Genomic DNA, 26,336 nt, shown 5'->3' on the forward strand with positions numbered 1-26,336 from the left:
CTATGTGCCTCCGTAAACATTGACAGCTGTCTAATTGTTGTCAAACCTTCGCTCTAATCGCTCTATCGGCTCAATACTATTACTATCTTGAAAATACAAAATGTTATTGTTGTGCGGAATATTGAAAATGACTCAATAACTCATAAAATGTAAACAACTTTTCTAAGTTTAATGTTTATTTAAAATGACCAGGTAAATGTCTTGCCTTTTGTTGTATTTCTGCTATAACGTCGTTGATATTTTCTCGAAATAACGTACAATAAAACATTGCGCATTATATTCATTTTATTTCAGCTTATACTTCGATATAAATGAAAATCAGTGGCCACTCATTTACGATGAAAAGTACAATGTGTCTGTGGGCGGTCTAGAGAAATTTCACGTTTTTGACGCCAAGAAATGGCGTAATATTATTCAAGTAAGTCGCATTTTATGGTAGTTTCTTGCAACTTTTAAAATGCGTGTGATAACTTTACCTACCAATCCTCGGTCGTACTAAATACTCAATTTCACACATTCATTAAAAAGAAATTCTAGGCATGCTAAACGTCAGCAACTACATCACGGGGCCTACAGTGAAATTACGTTTTTGATTTTTGCAGTAGAGTAGACTATCAGAATCTCCAACATGAGTCGGATAGGCTAGGTTAGAAAACCAATGCTTTTTTTCCCCCAAACGTGTGACGTAATTAATGGATGCAAAAAAGTTTACTTTTGCATGTTCTATATTTAAGTATACTTTAGCCATTGTGGCCAAAAAGTTAATAATGTTAGTATTTTTCAGTACCTAAAGGATGCAGAATTCATTACTGACGAGTGCTTGGTGAAACCTAACGAAGCTCAAAAAAGAGATTTGAGACGAGTTCATACAAAACGATACCTAAATTCATTAAAAGTAAGTCCTCTCATATAACTTTTCTGCACAGTAGACTGAACTGTATTCATTGAAAATGGTCAGGTAGTCTCTCACGCGTAAGATTCACAGATCAAATTGTTGCCCTGTGTCTATTATCCCTTTTCAAACCACCCCAATCTACAAAGTTTTCTAACTTTAAATAACTTTGCGTGGAGGGCGCCTCTAGTACATACTGAGGCTCTATTACTGCATATTCAAGCAATAAAGAGGCACATAATGAAATTTGGATTTTCGCAGTGTGCAGTAGGCCTCTGTAAAGAAACCGCATACAAATCGACTTGATGCTTCAATTTTATAGTGAAAACTTCTCAAAAAACTGTTTAAGAGGGAAAAATAGCTATTCGAATCTAACAAAATAATGGTAATTTTTCTATCAAATTCCATTTCGGGAGAATACATTTTTAAGATTTAGTTATCTTAACAAATGACTTTAATTTTGATGGCGATTGCTTTAGCATAATATATTCTAGGTATATAGGTATCGCTTTAAAAAAATATTATGCTTTGCAAATTTTGAAAAAAAAGGAAAATTTTGAAACCTAGTTTTTTATTGTGTCAATAGCATACTAAAAAATCATGGAGAATGGAATATATTTAGAAGTGGAAAAACAATTTTATCTTTTTGTATAGATGATCATGTGGTGTACTTTCCTCTTAAGGCATTGTATGTATAAGTGGCTCTGTGGTTTAGAATATATGATAGTGTTGTTCTCTAGAACATTGCAGTACGAGTAATACTCCCTATTAATCCAGTTTTGATGATTCAATTAAGGACAAGTCACATTTCCCGAAAATCGAATCTAATTTGAACTGTAAATCGGATAGCTATGATTGAAATTCTATTGCCAGGTGTGGTAGATAAATCATACCTATGCCTTGAAAAGGGTTAATTTGTTTGATTTTGAACCGGATATGACAACAAACTACGCCCAACAGTTGCACCTGCTCCGTGGCTGCTTATTAACATTAACAGCATACTGCAAGCTTATTTGATACCATTGTACTATAAAAAAAATAAAAATAAAATATATATATATATATAATGCTTAATGACAAAAATTGAATTTATATTTCAGTGGAGCATGAGGGTGGCCATTATAGCAGAGGTGCCCATGGTTGCGTTGCTCCCGAATATATGTGTCCAGTATGCGTATTTGAAGCCTATGAGGTTAGTATTTAATTTTAACTTTTATATTTACCTCTCCAGCTAAGATTGGCTCTTGTTTGATACTTGTAGACTGGTCAAAGACAATTATGTCGTTAAGGCGTCGTGAGTTCAGGTCTTGCATGCCCGGGATCACGGATATTATTGTTTGTGAATTGTTATTTTTAGTTAGTTTGAACATCAAGAGCGCAGAGTTCTGGAGTTGCAGGCGTACATAGGCTACGGAGACTGCTTACCATCAGGCAGGCCGTATGCTTGTTTGCCACCAACGTAGTATAAAAAAAAACAAAAACATAAAAAATCATTAAGATCGATCAAAAATAAATTAAAGCATTTTTAATAGCTTTTGCACAATTTTTTTTACATATTTGTAATGGTGTGTTTTACACACATATATTCGTGTTTTTTTTTATCGAACGAAAGTTGTTAAATCAGGTTTCGAATGGATTAAGTTACTAGAGAAGGGCTATTTGTGGCAACCGTATTATGGTATAAAAAAGCCCAACGATTTTTCAAAAATTCTGCAGGTTGAATCCACTCACTGCACCATAAGAGAAAAGTCCATTTTTAAGTTAAAAATGGACTTTTCTCTTATGGTGCAGTCTTGAAGACGGTTAAAAATTTTAACCGTCTTCAAGATTTAAAAAGTTTACAAAGGTCTCAATTCGGTTGTAAATATTATGAAGTTAAAGGATAAATGGAAAAATATATCTACACCTCTGGCAGGACTCGAACCTGCGATCATTAGAACACCGGTCCATGGGATTCATGAGGAATCAAAAGAATATAGGCATACATATGTGATATTTGTATTTTTATCAACAAATTAAGCATTTACATTCAGAATAGTGACTTTGATGATATGGAACTGCTGATGGTAATCAGAACGGAACTCTTCAATGACGCATACGTCACATTTGGCAATTTGTGCTCTTCGTTATGTTTGTCTAGCTCGAGTTCTGATGATGGGATCCATGAGGAATCGAAGGAAGTCCTGAAATGTTATAAGCAAACTTGTAGCGATTTTTTAATTTTTATCGTATGAAAACCAGGCAAATGTCACGAAGACCAGTGGAACTCCTCTACCACAAAAGTTTTTACAAGTGTTCAGGCTAATTGGTTAGTAGACGGTTATTTTAATTTCCACAAAATGATTAGAATAATCTTTAGACTATTTTAATCATTGTGTGGAAATTTCCAAAAAATATGTTCGCAATTTATGACTCCCAACTATTAAACTTATCAAATAAAAAAAAATCCTAAATAAATATTTTCTATAATGCCAATATCTAAAGAGGAAAATAGGGAATACCCTTGTGTGGGGAAGCGGTCGTCCACTTTCCTCATAAGTTGTACAAGATGTCCAATACTCTTCGGGCCTGGTCTCCCACATACGTACCTATTCCTTCTTTTTTTGCAACATTTTCTAACCAAGTAAAAGTAAAGTGAATAACTGAAAATTAGGAAAAAAAAGTCATCAAGATGTGTTATAACATCTCATTTTGCGCGCGAAAGATCTAAACGGTCAAGGTCGTTGGTTACAGTAACTTACTGGCTTTTAAATACACTCGCAGTGGATTATTCACAAATAACTGTAATAAGTTCGCGCGGGCGCATCTTTATCAATTGTATGCGTCACAGTACGTTCATGGATATAAATAAATGTGCGAAACCAGTTCAGTCGCTGCTATGGCTCCGATAGCCACATACGTGTTCCTCGACTTGGGAACTACTGGTTTAGATACTGAGTCAAACGAAATAACGGAGTTAAGCATGGTAGCAGTGGATCGTCAGCAGTTCCTCGATAGTATTTCGCAAGAAATCCCGGAAATTCCTAAATTTGTAAATAAGCTTACGCGCTGTTTTAAGCCAGAAACACGGAAGATAAGTTATCCCGCGCGCGCCGACGGCACTGGCGGTTTCACGGAGGAAATGTTACAAGGTGAATTACCCCTTAACGAGTCTTGTTTCCATTTGATCGATAAATTCCTCTGTTCTCTAGCTAGACCTGTGTGTATAATTGCACACTATGGCTTCCAGTCTGACTATCTTATATTAAAGAGGTATTTCACGAAACTTCAGGTGCAGTTTTCTAGTGAACTCGTCTGTGTTGACTCGCATCAAATGTGCTACGACATTTTAGAGGAGAAAAAAGAAGAAAAATATATCGAAGAATATTTTGAACAGTACCCTTTAACTCTTGGAAATTCATCAAGGCCCATCAATCGCGGAAGGGATATCTATCGGGATGCAACTTTTGAGTTAATCAGGCAACTAATCCCAAAGATTTTGAAAATAATACGAACTCTGCATCCCTCGTTATCGTCATGTAATCCATTACCGAAACAGGACGCCTCGAATCTCGGTAACTCTTCGAAACTGTCAAATAATTCAGTAACCTCGAGCTCCGGTAATTCTTTGTTACCGTCATGTAATCCTTTACCGGGGCAGGACGCCTCGTATCTTTGTAATTCTACGATACCGACATGTAATCCAGTACCGGGACAGGACGCCTCGAATGCCGGTAATTCTTCGATACCGTCAAGTAATCCGTTACCAGGACAGGATGCTTCGAATATCAGTAATTCTTCAATACCGTTATGTGATCCAGTATCGGGACAGGACACTTCGGATGACTTTAATGAAATTACTGAATTAAAATTGCAATTAAGGAAACTTTTGACAGCGAATCGCCGGAGATTTGAGAAAGATGATAAAAGAGCCAAACGTCAATATCCATGGGGTCCAGAACAAAATATGCCTGGCGTTAGTTATGGATTGCCAGAAACCTACACACGGGTGTTCAAGCGGAAGCCTAGAGATGCACATAAAGCTGAGGTTGATTGTATACTGATGCTGGAAATTGCTGTTGAGCTCGGACAAGACTTTTTAGATTGGGTTGATGATGAAACAAATCAACTTCCTTTCCCTTCGCTAACCAAAGAGGTAATAAGGGAAGAAAACAGAGAATAGATTCCTTTTTTTAGGATTAGACAGAACTTCGCAGAAGCACGCATTATGCGGTACATTATTGAATAGAGTTACACCAAGCTAAGTCGGGAGCGATTTTGATAGCTCAGACTGAAAGTGTTATTTTAAACGTCATAATTTCATAAAAGTTTGACGTTTAAAATAACACTTGCACAGTCTTTACTATCAAAATTTCTGCCAATTTAGCGTGGTCTAACTCTAACTAACCAACTAACTGCTTTGGCTCAGCGATCCCAAAAAAAAACTTGGCCTCCGAAACGAGAGAACGCCACCTGTCCCGATCCAGCGCGGTTTCCTGCCATGATTTGGCATTCAGCCGACGCAGGTCCGCCTCCACGACATCACACCAGCGGTACCTGGGGCGCCCGATCGGTCGACGGCCGATTAGTCGCCCCAAGTACGCTTCCTTGACTGCCCGATCCTCCCCCATTCTGAGTAGGTGACCGAGCCAGCGAAGTCTGTGGGATTTTGTTACGCCGATGATATTGGGCTCAGCCACCAACTCCTCGATCTCGGCATTTTTCCGGATCTTCCTGAGCACTTCTTTTTCCGCTATCAGGAGCTAACAAAGAGGAACTTTTTGAGTTAGTGTCCAGGCCTCACAGCCGTACATAAGAATAGGCCGAATTACGGTTTTATAGATTCTTAATTTTGTACTCTTACTGTTCTCAGTAACACCAACACTTTACCGTGGTCTAACTCTACCTACTAATATTATAAATTCGAAAGTAAATCTGTCTGCCTGTTACCTACCTCTTCACGCTTAAAGCCGCTGAAGTGAGATTTGATAAGTAGATAGTTTGAAGTCCGAGGAAGGACATAGGATATTTTTTATCAATCGTCATCATAATCATCGTCATCTTCCCACGCAGACGATATCGCGGACAGTAGCTAAGTAATAATCGTGCTACTTGAGATGATTGTATTAGCATTGTAATAGCGCATTAAGTGCCCGGTAAAAAACCTCACACTTCTGCAGAGTTCTTTCAAATGCTAAAACAAATTTATTCTGACAACTGAATATGAGAGGGTGCATAGACAGAACGGATGCAGAAAGGGAGACCTAGTCAATAAAACACTGGAAGGAGTCCAAATGAAATCAAACCCCGGTTTCCCTACGCTGGCATTTATCGCCTAACATTGACAATTCACATTACATTGCTGGTCCAACCAGTAAACATTTATGTAGGTACACGTACACTATGTACCTTGATTATTACTTACTGAACTAGAAATGTACAGGAAATTATCGCATATCGGAAAAAAAAAGCAAAATAGATATTGGCAACGGCAATTGTCGTATGAAGAGAAAGAGAAGAGAAGAATTTAAGGTGCAGTATATACAGAGAGGAGTTTTTGAAAAGTCGTAGCGATTTTTAAACCTCAATACGGCTGCAAAAAAATTTAATTAGCAATCTTGAGACTTTTCTCGAGGGACTATCGATTCGAATCTTAAGTTTTTGACTTTCGCTCGACAGAAAAAAAATCACGAACTCTTCACGCACACAAAATATACACTTTTAAAGTTTGTAAAGTTTTTTGCACAAAAGCTAAAAATATGAAAATTGCTTCTAAAAATCGGCGTTTGAGGGAACTTATAGATTACATAATAAGGTATATTCTTGATAATTATTTACAACATAATATTGTACAGAAACAGTCGATTAAAATAAAGCTGACTAAAAACAAAAATGTTAATACTAGATTATTAGAAATAAGCGCTGGTGGCCTAGCGGTAAGAGCGTGCGACTTGCAATCCGGAGGTCGCGGGTTCAAACCCTGGCTCGTACCAATGAGTTTTTCGGAACTTACGTACGAAATATCATTTGATATTTACCAGTCGCTTTTCGGTGAAGGAAAACATCGTGAGGAAACCGGACTAATCCCAACAAGGCCTAGTTAACCCTCTGGGTTGGAAGGTCAGATGGCAGTCGCTTTCGTAAAAACTAGTGCCTACGCCAAATCTTGGGATTAGTTGTCAAGCGGACCCCAGGCTCCCATGAGCCGTGGCAAAATGCCGGGACAACGCGAGGAAGAAGAAGACTAGATTATTAGAAATGAATACAGAAATAAAATAAAAAGGCCGAGCTCCGCGTAGGGCCGAAGGCCCGAAGCGTTCCCTTCGAGGCTCGCCAGCGGGGCTCCGGCCCGCTGTTTCGCTTGTCTAAGATACTTTTACTATTGGGTCGTGTTTAAGCTCCAACTTCCCTTCAACCCCCAAAATAACTATATTGCGAAGGCCGAAGGCCGAGCTCCGCGTAGGGCCGAAGGCCCGGAGCGTCCCATTGGGTCGCCCAAGTACGCGAGGCCGAAGGCCGAGCTGTGGGAGTGCGTGCTCGCACGCGGACCATTCCTTGTAAGCAAAAGTACAACTGATTTACCTTTTCCCTTTGGAAAACACAAACTTCTACACAAAAACAACAGCTACGACAACAAACACAACTACAACAACTCATCAACAACAACATAAACAACAACATCACAAACAACTAAAACAACAGCACCACGCACACCGCCGCGCACCAAGGAAAACTCTAACTTATTATTACAATGTGATTGTATTGTATTGTAATTAAGGTTTTAATTATAATTTCAAAATAAAATAATAACAGCTACTGGTTTTTTGGTTGTGCCTATTTCCTAATATTCTGATGGTTCCCCGCTTCATCGTTTAGAGATGGTGAATCTATTTTCATATGGTACTTAATAGGTACCATTAATCAATAATCTTCATAGATAAAATTTATTTATGATAAGATTACATTAAAACTAAAGACAAGGTGTCTGCGTCTGTATCGCTTTCAGATTAGATAGGTTTTACACCTATATGCACTTTAAAGTAATAAACTTTCAGTGCCTCATCCATTATTGTTATTCGACATACCGGTGTATTCCCATCTGTGCCCGCCGCCCCACGTGACCACCGCCTTACAAGAGGCGGGCACAGATGGGAATGATTTGTATGTAGCGCCTATTCCCATCTGTGCTCGGCGGGGACAGATAGGAATACACCGACATACCAGATCCTATTCAAAATCTTGCCCGAACTTTTTTGTAATTTTCCAAGCTTTTTTTTTGTGATAAAAATAGGCCAAAGTGCGAGTTGGACTCGCGCCCCAATAGTTCTGTTTTTTTAGGGTTTCGTAGTCACCTAGAAACCCTTACGGTTTCACCATGTCCGTTTGTCCGTCCGTCCGTGGCTTTGCTCTGTGATCGTTAGTTCTATAAAGCTGCAATTAGGCATAGATACCTACATAAATTAGGCATGATGATAGAAAGGTAAAATAAAAACTATTTTTTTTTTGTAGAGTATTTCCTATACTAAATGATATTTTTTGTTTTTTTGTTAGCTCTTACCTAATAGGGTGGGCTATCGTTGGATAGAAGAATAAGGGTCTCCGAAAACCATTTTTTGATAAAGTTAATATTATCGGAAATAGTCGCTTCGAAAGATAAATAATGTGTGTCCCCTCCTTCTAACTTTTGAACCATGGGACCAAAAAATATGAAAAAATTCGTGAAACAAAAGCTTAGTAAATACTTTCAATGAAAACTATAGCGAACATGATCGGTCTAGCCATTTTTAAGTTATTGTAAGAAATCTTCTCTTCTTAGTAAAAAGACGTACAAAGCGCTGCGAAGGTAAGAATTAGCCCCCATTTGGCCTGTTCTGACAGAATAGTAACTGCGAAACCCTACACTGAGCATGGCCACACATGCTCTTGTACGAATATTTTTTCTTAACACTGTCTCACTCTTGATCTTGTTATAGGTTTTCATATAATCTATAGGCAATTAATATATAGGTTCTGTATTATTAAAAGTTTTAGACTCTACATATCTTATACAATCAATGAATTCTTATTCCATAGTATCTTGTGAATTTCAAATAATGTGTTGTATAATGGCAAAAATGGAACCCCCTAGTTCAGTTATTTTTATAATGGCATCTGTCCAATGGGACAGTTTTGTTGGAAGATCAAATTTAGGCATATTAAGATTTCGCCAATATAAAAAATGTACTCGTAGAGATAAGATAAGGATTATTTTTTTGATATTTAACGCATATCAGTTAAAGAATAAGGATCAAAGTCAAATGGCGTTCTAAAAGTTTTAATCATGTGGCAGTAAATTTACTGTGGTTATATAGTTTTCTTTGACAATCCACCTCTATTTCAAATTCTCTTTGATATTACATTCCATTAAATTAAATATTAGCGGCCTTCTAGCCTAGTTGGTAGGGGCCCTGCCTACGAAGCAGGAGGCACCGGTCCCACATTTATTTGTGTATTCATCATAGATATTTGTTCCTGAGTTATGGATGTTTTTTTAATGTATTATTTAAGTATTTATGTATATCTATCTATTATATGTATCGTCGTCTAGTACCCAATCCGCAACAAGCCTTATTGCGCTTACCGTGGGGCTAGGTCGATTTGTGTAATAAGATTATCCCATTATATTTATTATTGTACAAGCTCATATGCAAGTTGGGTGACAATTCAATATTATAGTACCATCGAGCTGATCTGATGAGGGACACAGGTGGTGGCCATAGGATTTCTGTGATTAAACAACGCAACCTAATTGTGTTTGGGTATGTTAGAATTGCTTCGATGAGAATTGTTTCCCTTGCGCTATGACATGGGGTTCTTCAAGAAGCAGGTTTTTAGGGTCCTCAAAGGTTGGCAACGCATAAGTGGCTCCTCCGATGTTGCTTATGTCCATGGGCGGCGATGACTGCTTCCCATCAGGCGGCTCGTCTGCTCGTTTGCAGCCTATTACATAAGAAAAAAAAAGAAGAGATTAGTTGCTTGTTGGAAGAAAAGTATAGTTAGCGATACACACTTCTATCAAAAATGTTTTTTTTTTGGTAAAAAAACTCTTTTGTTTATTTTGTCGCAGACTTCAGACCGGCGGCTCAGTATTGGCTGGGAAGCTGGCGCTCGAGCGTGGCTGGGCAGTGAACGTGGGTGGGGGCTTTCACCACTGCAGCGGCGACCGCGGCGGCGGCTTCTGTCCCTACGCGGACATCACGCTGCTCATCCGCTTCCTTCTGGACAGCGAGCTAATTCAGAACGCTATGATCGTCGACCTGGACGCTCATCAGGTAAGCCTAGTCTTTGCTATTTTCCAGGAGTAATTTTCAGTAATTTAACATTTTCTGCATAAAACAAAAGCAACCCTTTCTCACTAGTGTCATTTCTTAAGTAGGTAAAATACAGGCTAAATCGTAGGATTTACGAATGTAGATTCGTAAACACTCATTTAAACGCTACTGCTTGATGGTTTCGTTTGACCATATGGCCCTCAGGATTCCACCGTTGTATAAGGCTTGTGTCCCTACATGGACATCACGCTCTTCATCCGCTTCCTACTGGTTAGCGAGCTGATATAAAACGCCATGGTCGTCGACCTGAACGCTCAGCAGTTGACACTCCCTGTAGGTTAGAAGACTGACGTTAGCTACGGTCTCTGCTGCCTTCCCCCACTGCAGCGACCGCGGCGGCGGCTTCTGATCCGCGGACATCATGCTGCTTCTCCGCTTCCTACTGGACAGCGAGCTCGTACAGAACGCCATAATCGTCGTAGGTTCGACTGATGTTAGGCCTTCGCTCTTTGCTGTCTTAGTAGTCCACCACTATAGTGACTGCGGCGGTGGCTTCTGTACCTACTGGACTTTGCTGGTGGCTTCCACCACTGCAGCGACCGCGCCTTCTGCGATGTTTTAACTAGTGACCCTTCATAAGTTGGTAAAATATGAGGTAAGATCATTTTAGAAGTTTATTTAAACCCCACTACTATATCCTTATATCTCATTTACATTCAGCCCCTGCCGCTGCCCCTCGCGCTGCCGGCAATAATTCCCTAAATACTGCTGCAGCAGAATCGAGAGGTGTGTGTTTACATACTGCCCTACCACCCACTTCGCTTTCAACTTTTGGCAATGGCAGACGTCGAAATAATTACAGCGGCCACGCTGTGTCTTTTTGCGATACGCAATTATGTTTGATATTTAAAAAAAATATCGAATACAAAAAAGAAAGTTCGTCGTAGACGATGGTGGATGATATCTATCCATAGTAGTAGAACTCATTGCTCCATTCCGCATTTTGCCGATCTTAAACAACGAACAACAGACGTCTTTCTCCTCCAGGCGTTCGGCGAGTAATGAGCGACGGAGCAGAATGTGTCGCGCTGCCGGTCCTTTGACTTCCGCACAAAAAACCGTCATTTTGGGGAGCGCCGGGCAGCGCGAGTGGCAATGGCAGTGGCATGAGAAGTATTGTGTTTACACACTCGTCCTGCCCACTTCCCTGCTCACTTCGGCTGAATGTAAACGAGGTATTACATTCACACTAGGTTACATACATGCCATTGCTCTGTCAATTGCCCCTGAGGTCCGTTTTATTTAAGCTCGTTACTTGTGAACTTGAGCCAAATGGAATGAATAGACCGTAAACCAGCAATTGATTTTTGTTCCCAAATTCCTCTCGGGTTCGTAAATTGATTAAGCGAAATGTATCATTAAGCCTCGTAAAAGTCAGCTGCCGCTCCGTTTAGAGACTCTCTGGTCCTCCAATTCAATAAAATTCGTCGATAAAACTCATCCTCATCTAAATAGCTTTCTGTTTCAGGGTAATGGATACCAGCACGATTTCCTAGGCGTGCCAGAGGTGTACATAATGGATATGTACAACAAGCACATTTACCCTAAGGACCGCGAGGCGAAGCAGGCGATTCGCCGCAAGATCGAGCTCGGACATCGCGTTGAAGATCTGGAGTATATGCTGAAACTGAGGCAGTAAGTAAATTGATTCAGAAGTTGTAAAATTAATAAAATGAGAGCAAATATTTGTAAAACACTCGTCGTGATCTAACGGTACATACCTACTCGGATGCTTACGGCATACGCCTGATCGTAAGCTGTTACTGTAGTCTATGTAGATTATAGGGACCGTGCGCGTTGGAGGGTCTGCCATCTTGTGGCCTGAATTGGAACCATAAACATACACCTGTACACGTCACGTGTTTTCTTGTGCATAGTAGGTTCTGCCATCTTGTGGGCTACATCGGAACAAAAAACATCACATTTACGCCTCGCGCCAAAAATCTGACGGCTCCTGTGCTGCCTCCTACACATGCACGCTCCCTATAGATACGCTTGCAGCTTCGAGTGTCGTACCCGTTGTGGTTCGTTATAACATGTGTACTTCTTTTTAGGGTTCCGTAGCCAAAATGGCTAAAACGGTGCCCTTATAGTTTCGTCATGTCCGTTCGTCTGTCGGTATGGCACAGCCATTTTTTGTAGACCATAGTTTGGTCCGCGTTAGAAATTCTTAACAGGGAGCCAATTCCAGAGCAAGAGCATTCGCGCAAGAAAAATTGTCTGAAACCGTACGCGACTGTACGAGTACTCGACTCTTTCAATCAAAAGGATTGTCATTATTTATTTGTTTATTTTATATATGATTCAGGCAACAAGGCCCATATTACAAATACCTTACAGACTAACATACATATACATTTTATAAAATTACAACTAAACACTATTTAGGCGACAAAACGGCGTTGTTTAACCTTTATTGCACAATACAAGTACAAATGGCGGACTTTCTCTACCAGTCAACCATTGGGCCAAACAGAATCTTACAATTAGTACAGAAAAGAAAATCAGATCATTATTGTCGGACTAGAGTAATTTTGCAATTAAACTGTCCCTTTTGTTACGGAGTTTGTATAGTTTGTAATGTCCTTTTTGTTACGGATTACGTAGTTTGTACTATTTTATGTTAATAATACTATTGTATTGGTGTTTCAGTAATCTAAAAGCGGCGTTAAAGGAGTTCACACCCGACATTCTGGTGTACAACGCCGGCACAGACATACTGGACTCGGACCCTCTCGGCAACTTGAGGATTAGCAGTGTGGTAAGGCCTTTATTTGTTCACCGGCTCGTAGAAATAGCACCAACACTGAACTGATCATTCATATACCTTATCCTCCTAAAGACCAGCCATACAAATGAAAAATCCAAAATTAGCCACTAGAAATTTGAACATATGGTGTAGGGAATAGAGTCGATTTTCTTTTGTTCCAATTGAATATGATTAAAATTTTATCGATCTGAATAAATACTATATGTAGGACCGTGAGCCTTAGGAGGTTAAGCCTTTGCAAGATGGTTTACGAAGTAAGGACGCTAAGTATGAAGAATTTCGCGAAATTCTGAAACAAGAAAATCGAAATTTCGTTATCTAACCTCTCTATCACTCTTGCATATTCGAGCGATGAAGAGGCAGATAACAACATTTCGATTTTCGCGTTTACCGGTAGGTCCTTTGTAAACAAACCGCTTTTATGCATCAACGTCATATTTTATTATCTCTGAAAACTTGTCAAAAACAGTTTAAGACACAGTATCTATAAGTTACTCTTATGGTTTACGAAAGGTGTTAGTACTGCACTCTGGCAGAACATTGCAGTAATACTCCTTCATTGACACGCTATTACCTATCTCGATCGATAATTTGCTGTCCCGCTTGCACAGTGGCATAATTATGGGCGTGCGATAGAGATAGGTATTGGCGGGTGAATGTACGAAATTCGTTGTGCTTAGCGTCTTTACTTTAACTATGGACGATGGTAGGTGCATACCTAATAATATTCATAATATCATGTGGTGTTATTGAATTCGTTGACATATATACTAAATATAATTTGATATGTATTAGTTAACCTTTGATGAAGGGAAACATCATGAAGATACCAATCTAATCCTGTTAAGACCTACTTTTTATGATTGTAAGGTATCTAACTTTAACATGGACGATTTAACTACCGGAGTCGCCTTTAAGAGGTCCCCTCTGTCGAAAACGTTTATCTACATACATTTGATCTGCCGCTCCCCCGCAAAAATCGGCAGACTATTCAGTACAGAAAATTACAGACAAGGCGTCTCCAGTTGTTAAATCCTCCAAGAACTTTAAAGCCAAAACTTATGGCGTTATTCATAAACCCTTGTCAAGTCTAACAAGCCCTTGAATATTGTTCGTCCATATCTGTCATTTTGCCATTTATGTTTGAAAGGGACAAAAAATACAGGAATGCTTAGTTTTATAAAGAAGGGGGTAGTGGTTGCTCCAGTTTATGGGATTAGGTTATCAAGCGAAGCCCGGGCTCTTAAGACTTAATTGAACATGTTATGTATTTATTTACAGGGTATAATTAAACGGGATGAATTCGTGTTCGAAATGTGCAGATCCATGAAGATACCAATAGTAATGCTGACAAGCGGTGGTTACCTCAGGAAGACCGCCAGGATCATCGCGGACTCCATCATGAACTTGCACAGAAAAGGACTGATCACTGGTAACTGCCCAGTGGCCTATGAAGATTCGTAGGGCTGAAAGCTCGGGCAGAGGGCGCCACTTAATGCTCAGATAGACCGCTGAATATTGAGGTAAAACTAGAGTTGTGCCGTTTTCGATTCTCCATTTTGTACAAGAAACGTAGCTCGAAAATATTTCCCATAGTAAACGGAGAACGTTCTCGAAAAAGGCACAAATAAGTAAAACCAGTCGACCGATCAAAATTTTAGCCCCTCTTAACAAAAGCAAGGCGGTGGGAGTCAGCGTTCCGCGGCCCAGAGGTTACACGATTATATGCACACGACGTAATAAGGATCTCGACTCGCTGACGCAGATTTTAAGCGAGAAAAGATATCGTGACTTTAGGTATGTCTGGTTGTAGTTGCGTCTTTGATTTTGATATTTAACTATTTGAACGCTTTATGTCTAACTCAAACATCACTCAATGCCATAGAGATATAAGAACTACATACATTAATTTTGGTACCAAAACGCTTATTATTTTCGTAGTCGACATCTATCATCAAGTAGGGGAACTCTCAGTACTGCTACTCGACAATAGATGTCGCGGCAAACAAAAAGTCTAATGCTCAACGATTTTCCGCTAATATTATAACCAGAGTAACAGAAACTCTTTTCAACTCCTACGCTTACTCCGGTTACAATATTAGCTGAAAATCGTTGAGCATTAGACTTTTTGTTTGCCGCGACATCTATTGTCGAGTAGCAGTACTGAGAGTTCCGCTACTTGACGCTATATGTAGACTACGTAAATAGTATTTTTGGCAACAAAACCGTTGTATGGAGTGAGCATTCTTGGTCTTCTTAATTAACGCCAAGATCCCGGACGCATGGGAGCTAATGTAACCCTTACTCGAAAGTGTGAAGGTTACTTTGACAGCGTCCGCCATAACACCTATAGACTATGGAAGGTGGAGGTACTATAGACCCTATAGTTGTTCTTGGCGCTGTTGGTACATCTAGTAACGACGACTTTAGGTATTATTGGCATTCAAAAGGTTAAGACACCGCACACCGGCTGTGTGTGGGGTAAAACGTTGGAGCCGTGCGCGCACACGGCACGCAAGCGGTGTGCCGTCTTTTATAAGGGTCTGCATATTACAACACACACGTGGACGTCTACGCATACGCAACCGGTGTGCACAGGCCTGAAGAATATATCGTTAATACATTGCCATCTAGTTCAACGTAAACCATTTTACAATATGTTGTTCAACTAGGTATATCTCCTATACATAGTTATTTTGTGTATGGTTGTAAAAAAATACTTATTTTGACAGAAACCAACCATTTATTCGTTTTGTAGAGTCACGTCTGAAAACATCGACACGATCGAAGTGCCAAAAGTATGTACACACAACTTTATGGCCCACATATTAGGGTAGTGTATACATATTTTTGGCACCTTGCCCGTATTGATACTTTTAGACGAGACCGTACATGTAAATAATGTGTATAAATTCATTTTAAAATATTCACGGAATCTTTACCTCTTGGTTGGCTGCCCTCATCGCAGTAACACCTAAACGATAAAATAGAAATTATGAAGTTTTTAATTTAAAAATCGGTGTTAGTGATCTAATTAAATTGATCTCATTTAATAAGGTGCCAAATATTTATATTAAGTGTTAGTGCAAATAAAATTTGCTGTTAGCATCTTGAAAAGATTTAGCCTAGTCTTCAATAATGTGATAGCAATATTATTATTTTCAAATAAAATATTTTCTTCTACACTTGAGTATTTATTTATAAATCAAATGTGTTACAACATTTAAACAGCTAATTAACAATGTGAAATAAAATATATGCTAGCAAAATAAATAAATTACCTATATTAGATTGGTTATGTCGGTAGCACATACAGACTGTATTCCAAACTCAATTTGTATAGAAACTCCAGTTCCAAGTGGTCACGTTTTCATACAAACACAATTGCAAAACTATATTGTAAAACTTAACTTCTTTGAAAAAATCGGTCGCATTGAAGGACGCTTTCTCGTGGAATTTCTTTCATTGACCAGATCTTCCTATCTCTATCGCACGCGCGTAATTATATTGTTGTCCCGCTCGCACAGTGTCAGTGACCGCCAGGAACTAGCGGGTCAATGTACGAAATTCCTCATGAAAAGCGTCCTTCCTTTAGCCAAATTATATAGATTGTTCGCTTTGCGAAAAAAACATAAGGAGCACTGAGGCACTGTTGTTTACTTTGCAAAAAAAAAAAAAAACATAATGGTGGATTAATTTCTATGCAATCTGTATGGTACCTGTTTTCTATAGAAACAAATCTTAAAGTATGACTTGCTAGGCTTGAAAGTAACTTCCTTAGGACTTTAGAACAGAAATACGTTCCAATAATCTGAAGTGAGCAGAGGAACTATCCTAGGTGCTGGTTTTATGCGTTCAATACTGAATCGATATATTTTATCTAGTAGTAGTATTGAACTGCGAGTAGTAGAGATCGGTGGGCGTGTTGTTGTAGACGACTTCGCGGAAGTATTTCTCCTTCTCCTTCTGCGCCATGGCCAACAGCTGGTTCTCTTCCATTAGTTGACGGGCAATTTCCCTGGGAAGAAAAGGCGTTAAATTTATTTAGCGGGTGCACTGTCGTGCCTCAGAAACACACGAAGGTTTTCGTACATTAATCTGTCTGTTTCTGTCTTTGTCGGACGCGCGTAATTATATTGCTGTCCCACCCATGCGCCGGCGGTCAATGCGACACATTATTCGCGTGCGACAGAGATAGGAAATGGCGGGTCAATGTACGAAATTTTGCGTGTTAGCCTCCTTACTTTATAGGCACTGTTCAGGTTTTACAATATCAAAATTGTTTTCGAAATGGAATATTATATTATATTGTAAACGAAACATTTGTAGACCTATAGGGTGCGTGCATGAACTGTAGGAGGCAGCACAGGAGCCGTCCGATTTTTGGCGCGAGGCGTAAATGTGATGTTTATTGTTCCGATGTAGCCCACAAGATGGCAGAACCTACTATGCACAAGAAAACACATGACGTGTAATTGTACATGTTTATGGTTCCGATTCAGGCCACAAGATGGCAGTCCCTCCAACACGCACGGTCCCTCTTTACTGAAATTGACGCGGCTAGATTTGGTTACAGACAGGTTGATGAGCTCTGTATCGTCGTACAGTCAGCGTCAAATACTTTGTAGCAGTCAAAGTGGTCAAATAGTTCGGTACACCATACTAAATATATGGTGTACCGAACTATTTGACCACTTTGACTGCTACAAAGTATTTGACGCTGACTGTACCTACGAGTCAACCGAAATAACCAAAAACAACTAGACATAAATTGTAAATATACGTCTGTAAGAAACGAAGTACCTACAGGCCTGTGGGAGAAAATGATCTTTGATGTGTTTTGTTCTGTACAGTGAATAAGTGTATCGTAATGCACATTATAGATGTCTTAATAGCTGTAATTACGATACAAGTGAGAAAAGTAGTAATTCGAAACGATTGACGACAGAGAACGGAGTTTTTGAAAAGTCGTAGCGCTTACCGCATTAGTGCGATAAAGTAGCGCCATAGGTATGTATAGTCAGCGTCAAATACTTTGTAGCAACCAAAGTAGCCAAATAGTTCGGAACACCATATATTTAGTATGGTGTACCGAACTATTTGGCCACTTTGACTGATACAAAGTATTTGACGCTGACTGTACTGTAATAAATATTTAAGTTCAGTTAAGGGGCCCACTGATTAACAGTCCGCCGGAAGGTATCGGCCTGTCAGTTGTTCGGAACTGTCAACTTTCTAACTGACAGGCGGATACTGTCCGGCGGACTGTTCAGTGGGCGCCTTTAGAAATGTCATAGAGTATGGAAAATGAAATGCTCATAATAGTATTCAAATTACAAGTAAAAATACCAACGAATTGTGTTCTTACTCGGCCCATTGAGGTTTGGGAGAACGTCTTACTATATTATAGATATATAGAATTTTGTGGTGTATCTACATACTTGCGTTTTCTCTGGTCCGCGATGTCCTGCCGCGCCACTTCGCGCTGTATGGACTTGGCGAGCGCCTGCCACTCCGCTTCCATCTTGTCATCCGCTTCGCGCTTAGCCTGAAAACCATATGCATGTAAAATGTGCACGTCAAATCCGCCGGCAGTTAGGGACGTAGTTAACAGATGATAATATATTATATAAAACCCCATGGGTCCATACACGTTTACATTTTTGCCACGATTCTGTTACGTCCCCTCACTGTTTAGCAACGTTGTCTTTGGCGCACTGTTTAGTTAAACTTGAATGATTAGTTAGGTACTGTACGAGAAGCAGATATGGAGATAGGTAGCTGATTTAGCCAGGTTCCGTAAAGTTAGGTTTTTAGACAACAGCATACGAATGGTTTTAATATAAAGTTGACTTTTGGCTCTTCGTTATAATAAAAAAAAATACCTTTGCAGCGGCCATCTGTTCTTTTTGTGCCGCATAAAATTTCTTCAGCTCCTCTTGGTTCATGCCCTTGTACATGAAACCAATAGCTCTGAAAAAAGTAATAATTAATTAAAGTAGGGAATTATTTTCTATAAAAAAGTGCTCATAGATGGTACCATAAAGGTCCAGTCCTTTTACGCAACTTTGCTATTCATTTGGGTTGCAAAGGAAAACAGTATAAGGTAAATAATACGCTAATAATCAAAGGCAAGTGTATATATTTGACAATCTCAACCCAAATAACACACTTCGTCTTTCTCATGAGAAGATGTCTTTGCCAAAGGCATATCTATAGGCGTACTTCCAAGCCGATCCAATGATCCTTGATGATCGGTCATTTTTATTCCAATTTCGAATTCGCACTCGAATCTAGTCAGATGACTAGGGAGTATATAAGGTCCAAATTCGTATGTAGCGACATACCTGTTCTTGCCGAGGGCGCTCTTAGCGACATCTGGGTTCTCCGTGAGCATGTCAGATGTCAAGTTGTTGTACATCTCCGCCGTGTTGTCCGCTTCTTCCTGCTCTTTCAAGACTTGCTCCAGCTGCTTGCGCTCTGCCGCCTAAAACACGAACTTATTTAGAACTAGCTTGTGCCTGCGACTTTGCGTGGAATGATGACGATGATGATGATTGTTAAATACTTCCCTGGACCTCAAACTATCTCCATACCAAAATTCCTCAATCGGTTCGGCGGTTTAACCGTGAAGAGGTAATAGGCAGACAGACATATAGTTACTTTCGCATTATAATATTAGTAGGGAAATATCATCTACTTGAACACACACATATAGCAAGATAGCAGTTATTAGTAGTTAATAATAGTTTTCTACAATACTCAACCAACCACTTCAGAAACAAAAAAATAAAGAAAATTGACTGGGACAGCGGTTGAAGAAGAAAAACCCAGTAAGTAAGGTTTATTAATTTTGTTAAAAAAGTGCTCAATATTACGATAAGCCGGTTTTGCCTTCCTCCAGGGCCACATATACGGCACTGGAGCTCCCGCTGCTCATGCTGCGGCTGAGGTCTTTACCAAGAGCAGCGAGCAGAGCGTGAGTTTTTACACTTTGTTCGTCGCGTCATGGACTTGTAGTGTAGTGCGACTGCCGTCGATGCCGCGGCATGATTTGCGTCAATAATTTCGGCTGGGGTATGAAGTAGGTATGAGCAATATGTTGACGGCGTATTACCAAAGCTTCGTTGTATCTCAAGTTGGCCTGCCCCAGTCGGTAGCGGCACTCGCGCTCCAGTTTGTCCAACTCGCTTGCTCGAGCGTCTCGCGCCTTTATTGCCATCTGTATAAAGTTCAATATCGTTAATCCGAGTTTGAAGTTAAGCGGCTCAATCTTACTCTAATTTCGACCCAGCATTCAAGGTCCTATATACCCTAACGGCACTAAGGAATTAGTGCGGCATTATCTTGATTATTATTAAATACTGCCTGGTCTACGAAAGGGAAAATTGGCTTCAGACGAAAAATAGGTAAAGACATCGAGTATATAACCTGAAACACACCCAACTTGTCAGTAGAAAAAGGCGTGAAATTCAAATTTTCTATGGGAATTCAACTCTTCGCACCTATATATTATTTTAAATTTACTGCCTTTTTTCTACTGTCAAGTTCGCCGTGCCAGAGAATATCTATCTTGCACTCGGCACCGGCTAATAATAGTTATGTCTTGTATAAGATCATGATATGTGTTTATATAAAACCTCACCATGTACGCAGCCTCCGCCGCCTTGCGTTCCTCCTCAGCAGCCTTCCGCTCCTGGACCTGCTGCTCCAACCACGAGTTCTTCTGGACGGCCATGATCTTCTTGCGCTCTTCATAATCCAGATCTTCGCCCTCGAATCTGAGGAAACATACATATTTTAACCTGGAGGGCTACCGCGAATATCGAAATTCGGTGAAAGAGGCATCTCTTTGTCTCACGATTGCGTTACACGGATAGGTAAGTTTGGCCAGGGACCGTCTCATTTAAAACATACCGGTACAGCTCCCGTTAGTTGTCGATCGTGCTCACTTACCTACTGCACTATTACTATGAATCCTTGCTTGGGCTACAGATGGGGAAGGGACGGAAGGGGGCTATTTAGATGGGAAGTGGGAGATGAAATTGCGTTACACTGACTTCTGCGAACGGAGGTAGCTGCTTTTTGAGTATTTTGGGGTTTTTCGAATTACATATTTGCTTGGGCTGCAGACGGGGAAATATCCACCATTTCAGAAGATAAGTGAGATGAAAGTGTGGTATACCATGCGTACTAGACATGCTGATGACAACTACTTCTGGTTACTTTCGGGATCCCTTAGATTGCGCCGAATGCAGCTTGCGTAAATCTCCTTACTGCACAACCATTACGGGTACGAAATATTGCTTGCATGAGCTGCAAGTTCTTTGGGGAACATGGACGTGTTATACTGACTTTTGAGCACTGGACATGCCGATGACGTCACTGGCCCGCGGTGGTAACTGCTTCTTGAGCACATCGGGGTCGTTGAGGTCGAACTCGCGGCGGTCCTGCGGCCGCTGGTACAGCTGCCGGTAGTTGTCAATCTCGGAGCCAATGCGACGGCGCTCCTGGATATTACGTTGGGTAAGTATTAGAATATTTAGAATTAAGTAATGGGGACGCGAAAATCAGGGCTGCTGTAAGCTCCGCTGCTTTCTAGACATCGATTGTTTAAAGGAACCTTGACCTGATAGAATTTAATAAATAAAGAGTGTTATTCTCCATACGAGGATAAAACACAAACATAATAAATAGTCGTATTGTACACTTCAGTTATAGAAAACGGTATTGAAATACAAGACAGAGCTAAGCAGATCATAGTAGATAAACAAAAAGGCTATCTTATCTTTAAAGGACGTTGGCCTGCAGACAACCTAGTCCTTTATTAAGATAGCGGAAATAAAATTCAGAACATATTTTATTCTTTATCGTTGCAATAAAAGCGAGGTCGCATTTGGGGTTATCACGATCACTTCTCGACCTGTCGCTCAAAAGGTCTATCTTATGAGTAAAAAACAAAAAGCATAACAATGACTTACTAATCTACCGATGCTGTATACTATCCCCAAAATATGTTTCATTGGTGCACTTTCAGAAGTCTTACTCGGGATTCATTGAAAGTAGGAGCTAGTACCTAGCTAGAATTTCACGACAGCTAGAATGATCATTATTCAGGTAATGGAATTACATTGGACGGGTCCACAGTTCCACACAGAACCAGGACATTGAATTAATACAGAGAACGAGTCGCCTTGTCAGGAAAATGCCTTGCGAGCCAGCTCTGTGTTGACGAACCTCAGCCGAGTCAAACACATGGTTATCGACCAAAGCACGCCTAAAGCCTAAAGCCTCGAGCAAACCACGTCTGGACAGATCGAGCTGCTTCGCGCGGTAATTTCATCACGTTGCAGCTGGTTCTGCATGGACTCACCTACTGAAAATAGTAGTAAGGCCCATCGGCTTGACTACAAATAACATTATTTGTACCTCCTCTTCCCTAGTCTCCAGCAACGCAGCCAGATTATTTAATCATGTGAGCTGCAAAAGCCAGATCACGCAGTTCCTGCTAAAGCTTACTTCTGACACCTGCCGCTTCAGGAGCCATACCAGGGTTCGTAGCTAAAATGACAGCCAGCATGTCAAACGAAAAGTAAAAATGTATTGGGATGCGTTTCCATACACGAGTCGATTAGCGTTTTCTTTAAAGGATTGTGATTCGGCTAGGCTACATGTTATCTACAGCTGTTTACCTCCTCTTCCCTAGCCTCCAGCACCGCAGCCAGATTGCTGTCCTTGATCATCTGTGCAGCAAACGCTTGGTCACGTCGTTGCTGTTCATCGCGTTCAGCTCGCTTCTCTGCTACCTGCCGCTCCAGGAATGGAAGGTCCACCTGGTGATAGAGGTTATGAAGATTTTTTTATTTACACCGACAAGAGAAATCATCTTGCGGTCTTCTGGCTACGTAGCCAGCATGCCAATCGCGTACGCGTCGTAGCGAACTAAACGCAACTGTCTCTGTCGCACTAATAGGGAAGAGTGATAGAGAAACACAGCGTTTCGTTTTCGTAGCGCAAGCGATTGTCACCTTGGCTAGGCATCCTGATGGTAAATGAATAGCGTCAACCGATGGATGGTTGCAACTGTGTGACAGTTAGAGAGGCAAATGAAGACCCCTCACAGCCGTTAGGAACACAACATTACATTATATACCTACCTGTAGAGTAAGCAGTGTTATATTATAGCACGGATACGTAAGTACGTAGGTAAGTAGGTGAAGACATGAACACGAAGCAGAGATTATTTATTTAGATTATACTGTTACCAGAAACTGGCCCATATTTTAGAATTATAAGAAAAAAAATGCGATATACAATAGCAAAACATCTATCGTCCTTGGATTTTTTACTGCTAAGGAGTCATCCGTTAATTACATCACACGTTTAGGGGTTCATGGGAGGGGGTCAAGAAAATGTGACATGTTGTGACAAGGGAAGGGGGAGTCACAAAGTTTATGACGTCACTTTATGAGAATGTATTTATATTTTGTTATTCGCTGTACGGTTAAATAATAAGGTTTTGGAACGGAAATCCTTTTTTATCGTGTAATTTTCTTTTCGAATTGGTTTTGTGTTATAAAATGACTAATATTTCTTTTGTATTTTTTTTTAATAAAATAATAATACCTTGTTAGTATGCCCCGATTTTGTTGAAAACAAAATTGACAAAAAAGCGGCCAAGTGCGAGTCGGACTCGCCCATGAAGGGTTCCGTACCATTTATGACATATATTAAACAAAAAACTACTTACTAGATCTCGTTCAAAGTGTTCAAACCAATTTTCGGTGGAAGTTTGCATGGCAATGTATCTCATATATTTTTTTTTAGATTTTTCATTCTGTTATTTTAGAAGTTACAAGGGGGGGGGGGGGGGGGACACATTTTACCACTTTGGAAGTGTCTCTCGCGCAAACTATTCAGTTTAGAAAAAAATTATATTAGAAACCTCAATATAATTTTTAAAGACCTATCCATACACACATTTTGCCTAATATGCGCATGGGCGTAACGATAAAAAAAAAACTATTATGTCCGTAGCTCATTCCATCTTAGTGTGCTGGCATACAATAACACCGTTTACGAGCATGTGCGATGAAAAATTTGTTGCTAACTTCTTTAGTTTCTATAGCTGATAATTCCATTTTCAAAATCATTTGATATTGAGATAGTGTTAATTGGCTCAGGGGGGCCGTAATTGTTCAAAATAAATTCAGATCAGATTCATATCCTGTCGAATCGGGCCGGCATTCACCGTTGAGCTACGGTCGTAGCGCTACGTCTTAGCCGATAACATGAATTTCCTGGTATGTAGCGGAAATGCTTAGCTGATGATTGTGAATAAATAGTGATGTAATCAATTGACTATAGTTAACCCATTCAGCGCTAATCACATGTTGTTGTTTTGCCATTACGAAGCATTTCCGCTACATACCGGGAAATCCATGATATCGGCTACTATGTAGTGCTACGGCGTAGCGCTACAACCGTAGCTCAGCAGTAAATGACGGCCAGATTCGAACTTGAAGTGTTAACATTTTTCAGAGTATTTGAGATAAAAGGATTTTGCGCGATTGCCATATCTTCCGTTGCAAATCTCGCGCGGCGCGACATATCTTATGTTTCCTTCTAATTTCGTAAGTACCGAACATTCGGACATCTTACAAAACTAAAAGAAAACTAATTACTTTTAGTATATTAGAACTTACCCCAATCTTCCTGTTCCTGGCATTAAAGATCCTCGATCTTCTCTCTAGCTCACACTGCCGCCGTCTCTCTCTGTTCTGCGCCTCCTTTCGGTCCTGCTCATTGGCTATTTGCATTTTCATCATTTTGGCTGATTGATGATGATTGGTCTATACTATAGGAATGACTGGTTCTTTGTTGCCTTAAACGTTGTGAAAACCTTCTGTAATTAGTAAAGGTACACATGGGTATATTTTAAATTTTCGGACCATCTGCCTTGCAATAGATTTTCTAATTCAGATAAATTATTTTATAGTCTAAAAGAATATTTTCAACATTAATTGGTATGTAATTAATAATCTTTGGATAAGTTTAGTTCATAAGTTAATTAAGTATTGCATACCCGAAATGGGTAACTGCTGGAACTAATAAATTTTATCAGGATTGTCATCTACAAATGGACACAGTACTGCAATAAATCATTCTTATTCTTCTTATTATTAATAATCTGGATGTCATACCTGCCATAATATCTATGGTATTTCTAACTGAAACGAGCTAGGACAAACTGGACAAATCTGGGGAAACTCGGACTCGGAAATAAACACTAAGTTAACACATTCACTGCCAGGAACCCACCTGGCGGGAGGTTGTGAACTTTGTTCAGATGTCGGACAACCCGCTGGGCGGGTTGTTTTGTACGCAGCTATAGACCACCGGTTTCTGGGGTAGTGCGCCGTTTTTTGTCTGGCAGTGAATATGTTGTCAGCCTATCGCTGTTGCATTACATATTCAAGTGAAAGAGACCTAAAATTACCCTATCTTTTGTACACTCCAACCCCTGTTCAACTTAATTTTACACAATTTTGGAAGTCCGATGTTCATTTACCATATCCCTGCTATCCGTACGGCATGCCAGTGACTACAAAAGCTTGCTTGTTTGTCACCATCGTGGTATACATATTATTATAACTATGAAGTGAAATAGGTTGGCAAATAGATTTTTATAGTAAATAGTTTGTGTCATTCACGATAACGCGCAGATTTGTCAAATCTAACTTTAAATAACATGACATTACGAATCAAGGCACGCGTCTTCGTGAATGACACGATCTATATAGGTCAGGGTAAATAAAAATAAATAAATATTGTAGGGACATCTTACACAAATTCAGTAAGTCCCACGGTAAGCTCAAGAAGGCGTATGTTGTGAGTACTCAGACAACGATATATACAATATCCAAATACTTAAATACATAAAAAACATCCATGCCCCAGTAACAAATATCTGTGCTCATTACACAAATAAATGCCCTTACTGGGATACGAACCCAGGACCATCGGCGCCATAGGCAGGGTCACTACCCACTAGGCTGGACCGGTCGTCCTTACCAATTTCGTAGATATTTAGCTAAGCATGTTGACACAATTATTTAAAATAAACAAAAATACTTACACCTATAAAATGTAGAAGGACGAGAAGGGTTTAAATATTTTTTACAATATACAAAAGATATAAAAAATCTGTATTTACGACTGAATTCGGCTACGAGGCGCGTAACGAACAAACAGTGACGTTGTCATGGAGTTTTTATGTTTTATTGTTGTTTTGTCAATGGCCAGCTTTTTTAAATAAGAAAAT

At 39.9% G+C, this 26,336-nt stretch overlaps 3 protein-coding genes across 3 annotated transcripts; 2 read left to right on the forward strand and 1 right to left on the reverse strand.

Annotated features, from left to right (window-relative positions):
• Positions 1-57: 57 nt before the first annotated feature.
• Positions 58-16,197, forward strand: LOC133524939 (histone deacetylase 11). The gene is made up of 8 exons (XM_061861102.1): positions 58-192; positions 295-418; positions 785-895; positions 1,993-2,084; positions 9,978-10,182; positions 11,711-11,877; positions 12,895-13,003; positions 14,294-16,197. The coding sequence occupies exons 1-8, from the start codon at positions 185-187 to the stop codon at positions 14,474-14,476; spliced, it is 999 nt and encodes a 332-aa protein (XP_061717086.1). The 5' UTR covers positions 58-184; the 3' UTR covers positions 14,477-16,197.
• Positions 3,142-5,117, forward strand: LOC133524936 (uncharacterized). Its single transcript, XM_061861099.1, has one exon. It carries the CDS (start codon positions 3,744-3,746, stop codon positions 5,052-5,054), a length of 1,311 nt encoding a protein of 436 aa, XP_061717083.1. The 5' UTR covers positions 3,142-3,743; the 3' UTR covers positions 5,055-5,117.
• Positions 16,198-16,651: 454 nt separating the features above from the next.
• Positions 16,652-26,336, reverse strand: LOC133524938 (RIB43A-like with coiled-coils protein 2). The gene is made up of 10 exons (XM_061861101.1): positions 26,151-26,336; positions 24,718-24,917; positions 22,705-22,845; positions 21,368-21,522; positions 20,658-20,793; positions 20,130-20,234; positions 19,360-19,499; positions 18,898-18,985; positions 18,454-18,560; positions 16,652-17,030 (listed from the first exon to the last, which is right to left on the reverse strand). Exons 2-10 carry the CDS (start codon positions 24,838-24,840, stop codon positions 16,889-16,891), a joined length of 1,137 nt encoding a protein of 378 aa, XP_061717085.1. The 5' UTR covers positions 24,841-24,917; positions 26,151-26,336; the 3' UTR covers positions 16,652-16,888.

Source organism: Cydia pomonella, chromosome 14 (assembly GCF_033807575.1).
Source record: "Cydia pomonella isolate Wapato2018A chromosome 14, ilCydPomo1, whole genome shotgun sequence".
In the NCBI taxonomy this organism is placed as follows: Eukaryota; Metazoa; Arthropoda; class Insecta; order Lepidoptera; family Tortricidae; genus Cydia; species Cydia pomonella.

Bases quoted from the DNA above. Each gene is read 5' to 3' on its own strand.
- LOC133524936 (XM_061861099.1), top strand. From the start codon at position 3,744: ATGTGCGAAACCAGTTCAGTCGCTGCTATGGCTCCGATAGCCACATAC.
- LOC133524938 (XM_061861101.1), bottom strand. From the start codon at position 24,840: ATGATGAAAATGCAAATAGCCAATGAGCAGGACCGAAAGGAGGCGCAG. The intron at 21,523-22,704 runs GTAAACAGCTGT...CGTAATATCCAG, and splicing joins TGGAGGCTAGGGAAGAGGAG to GAGCGCCGTCGCATTGGCTC. The intron at 18,986-19,359 runs GTATGTCGCTAC...TACTTTTTTCAG, and splicing joins AGCGCCCTCGGCAAGAACAG to AGCTATTGGTTTCATGTACA.
- LOC133524939 (XM_061861102.1), top strand. The intron at 419-784 runs GTAAGTCGCATT...AGTATTTTTCAG, and splicing joins AATGGCGTAATATTATTCAA to TACCTAAAGGATGCAGAATT. The intron at 10,183-11,710 runs GTAAGCCTAGTC...TTTCTGTTTCAG, and splicing joins TCGACCTGGACGCTCATCAG to GGTAATGGATACCAGCACGA.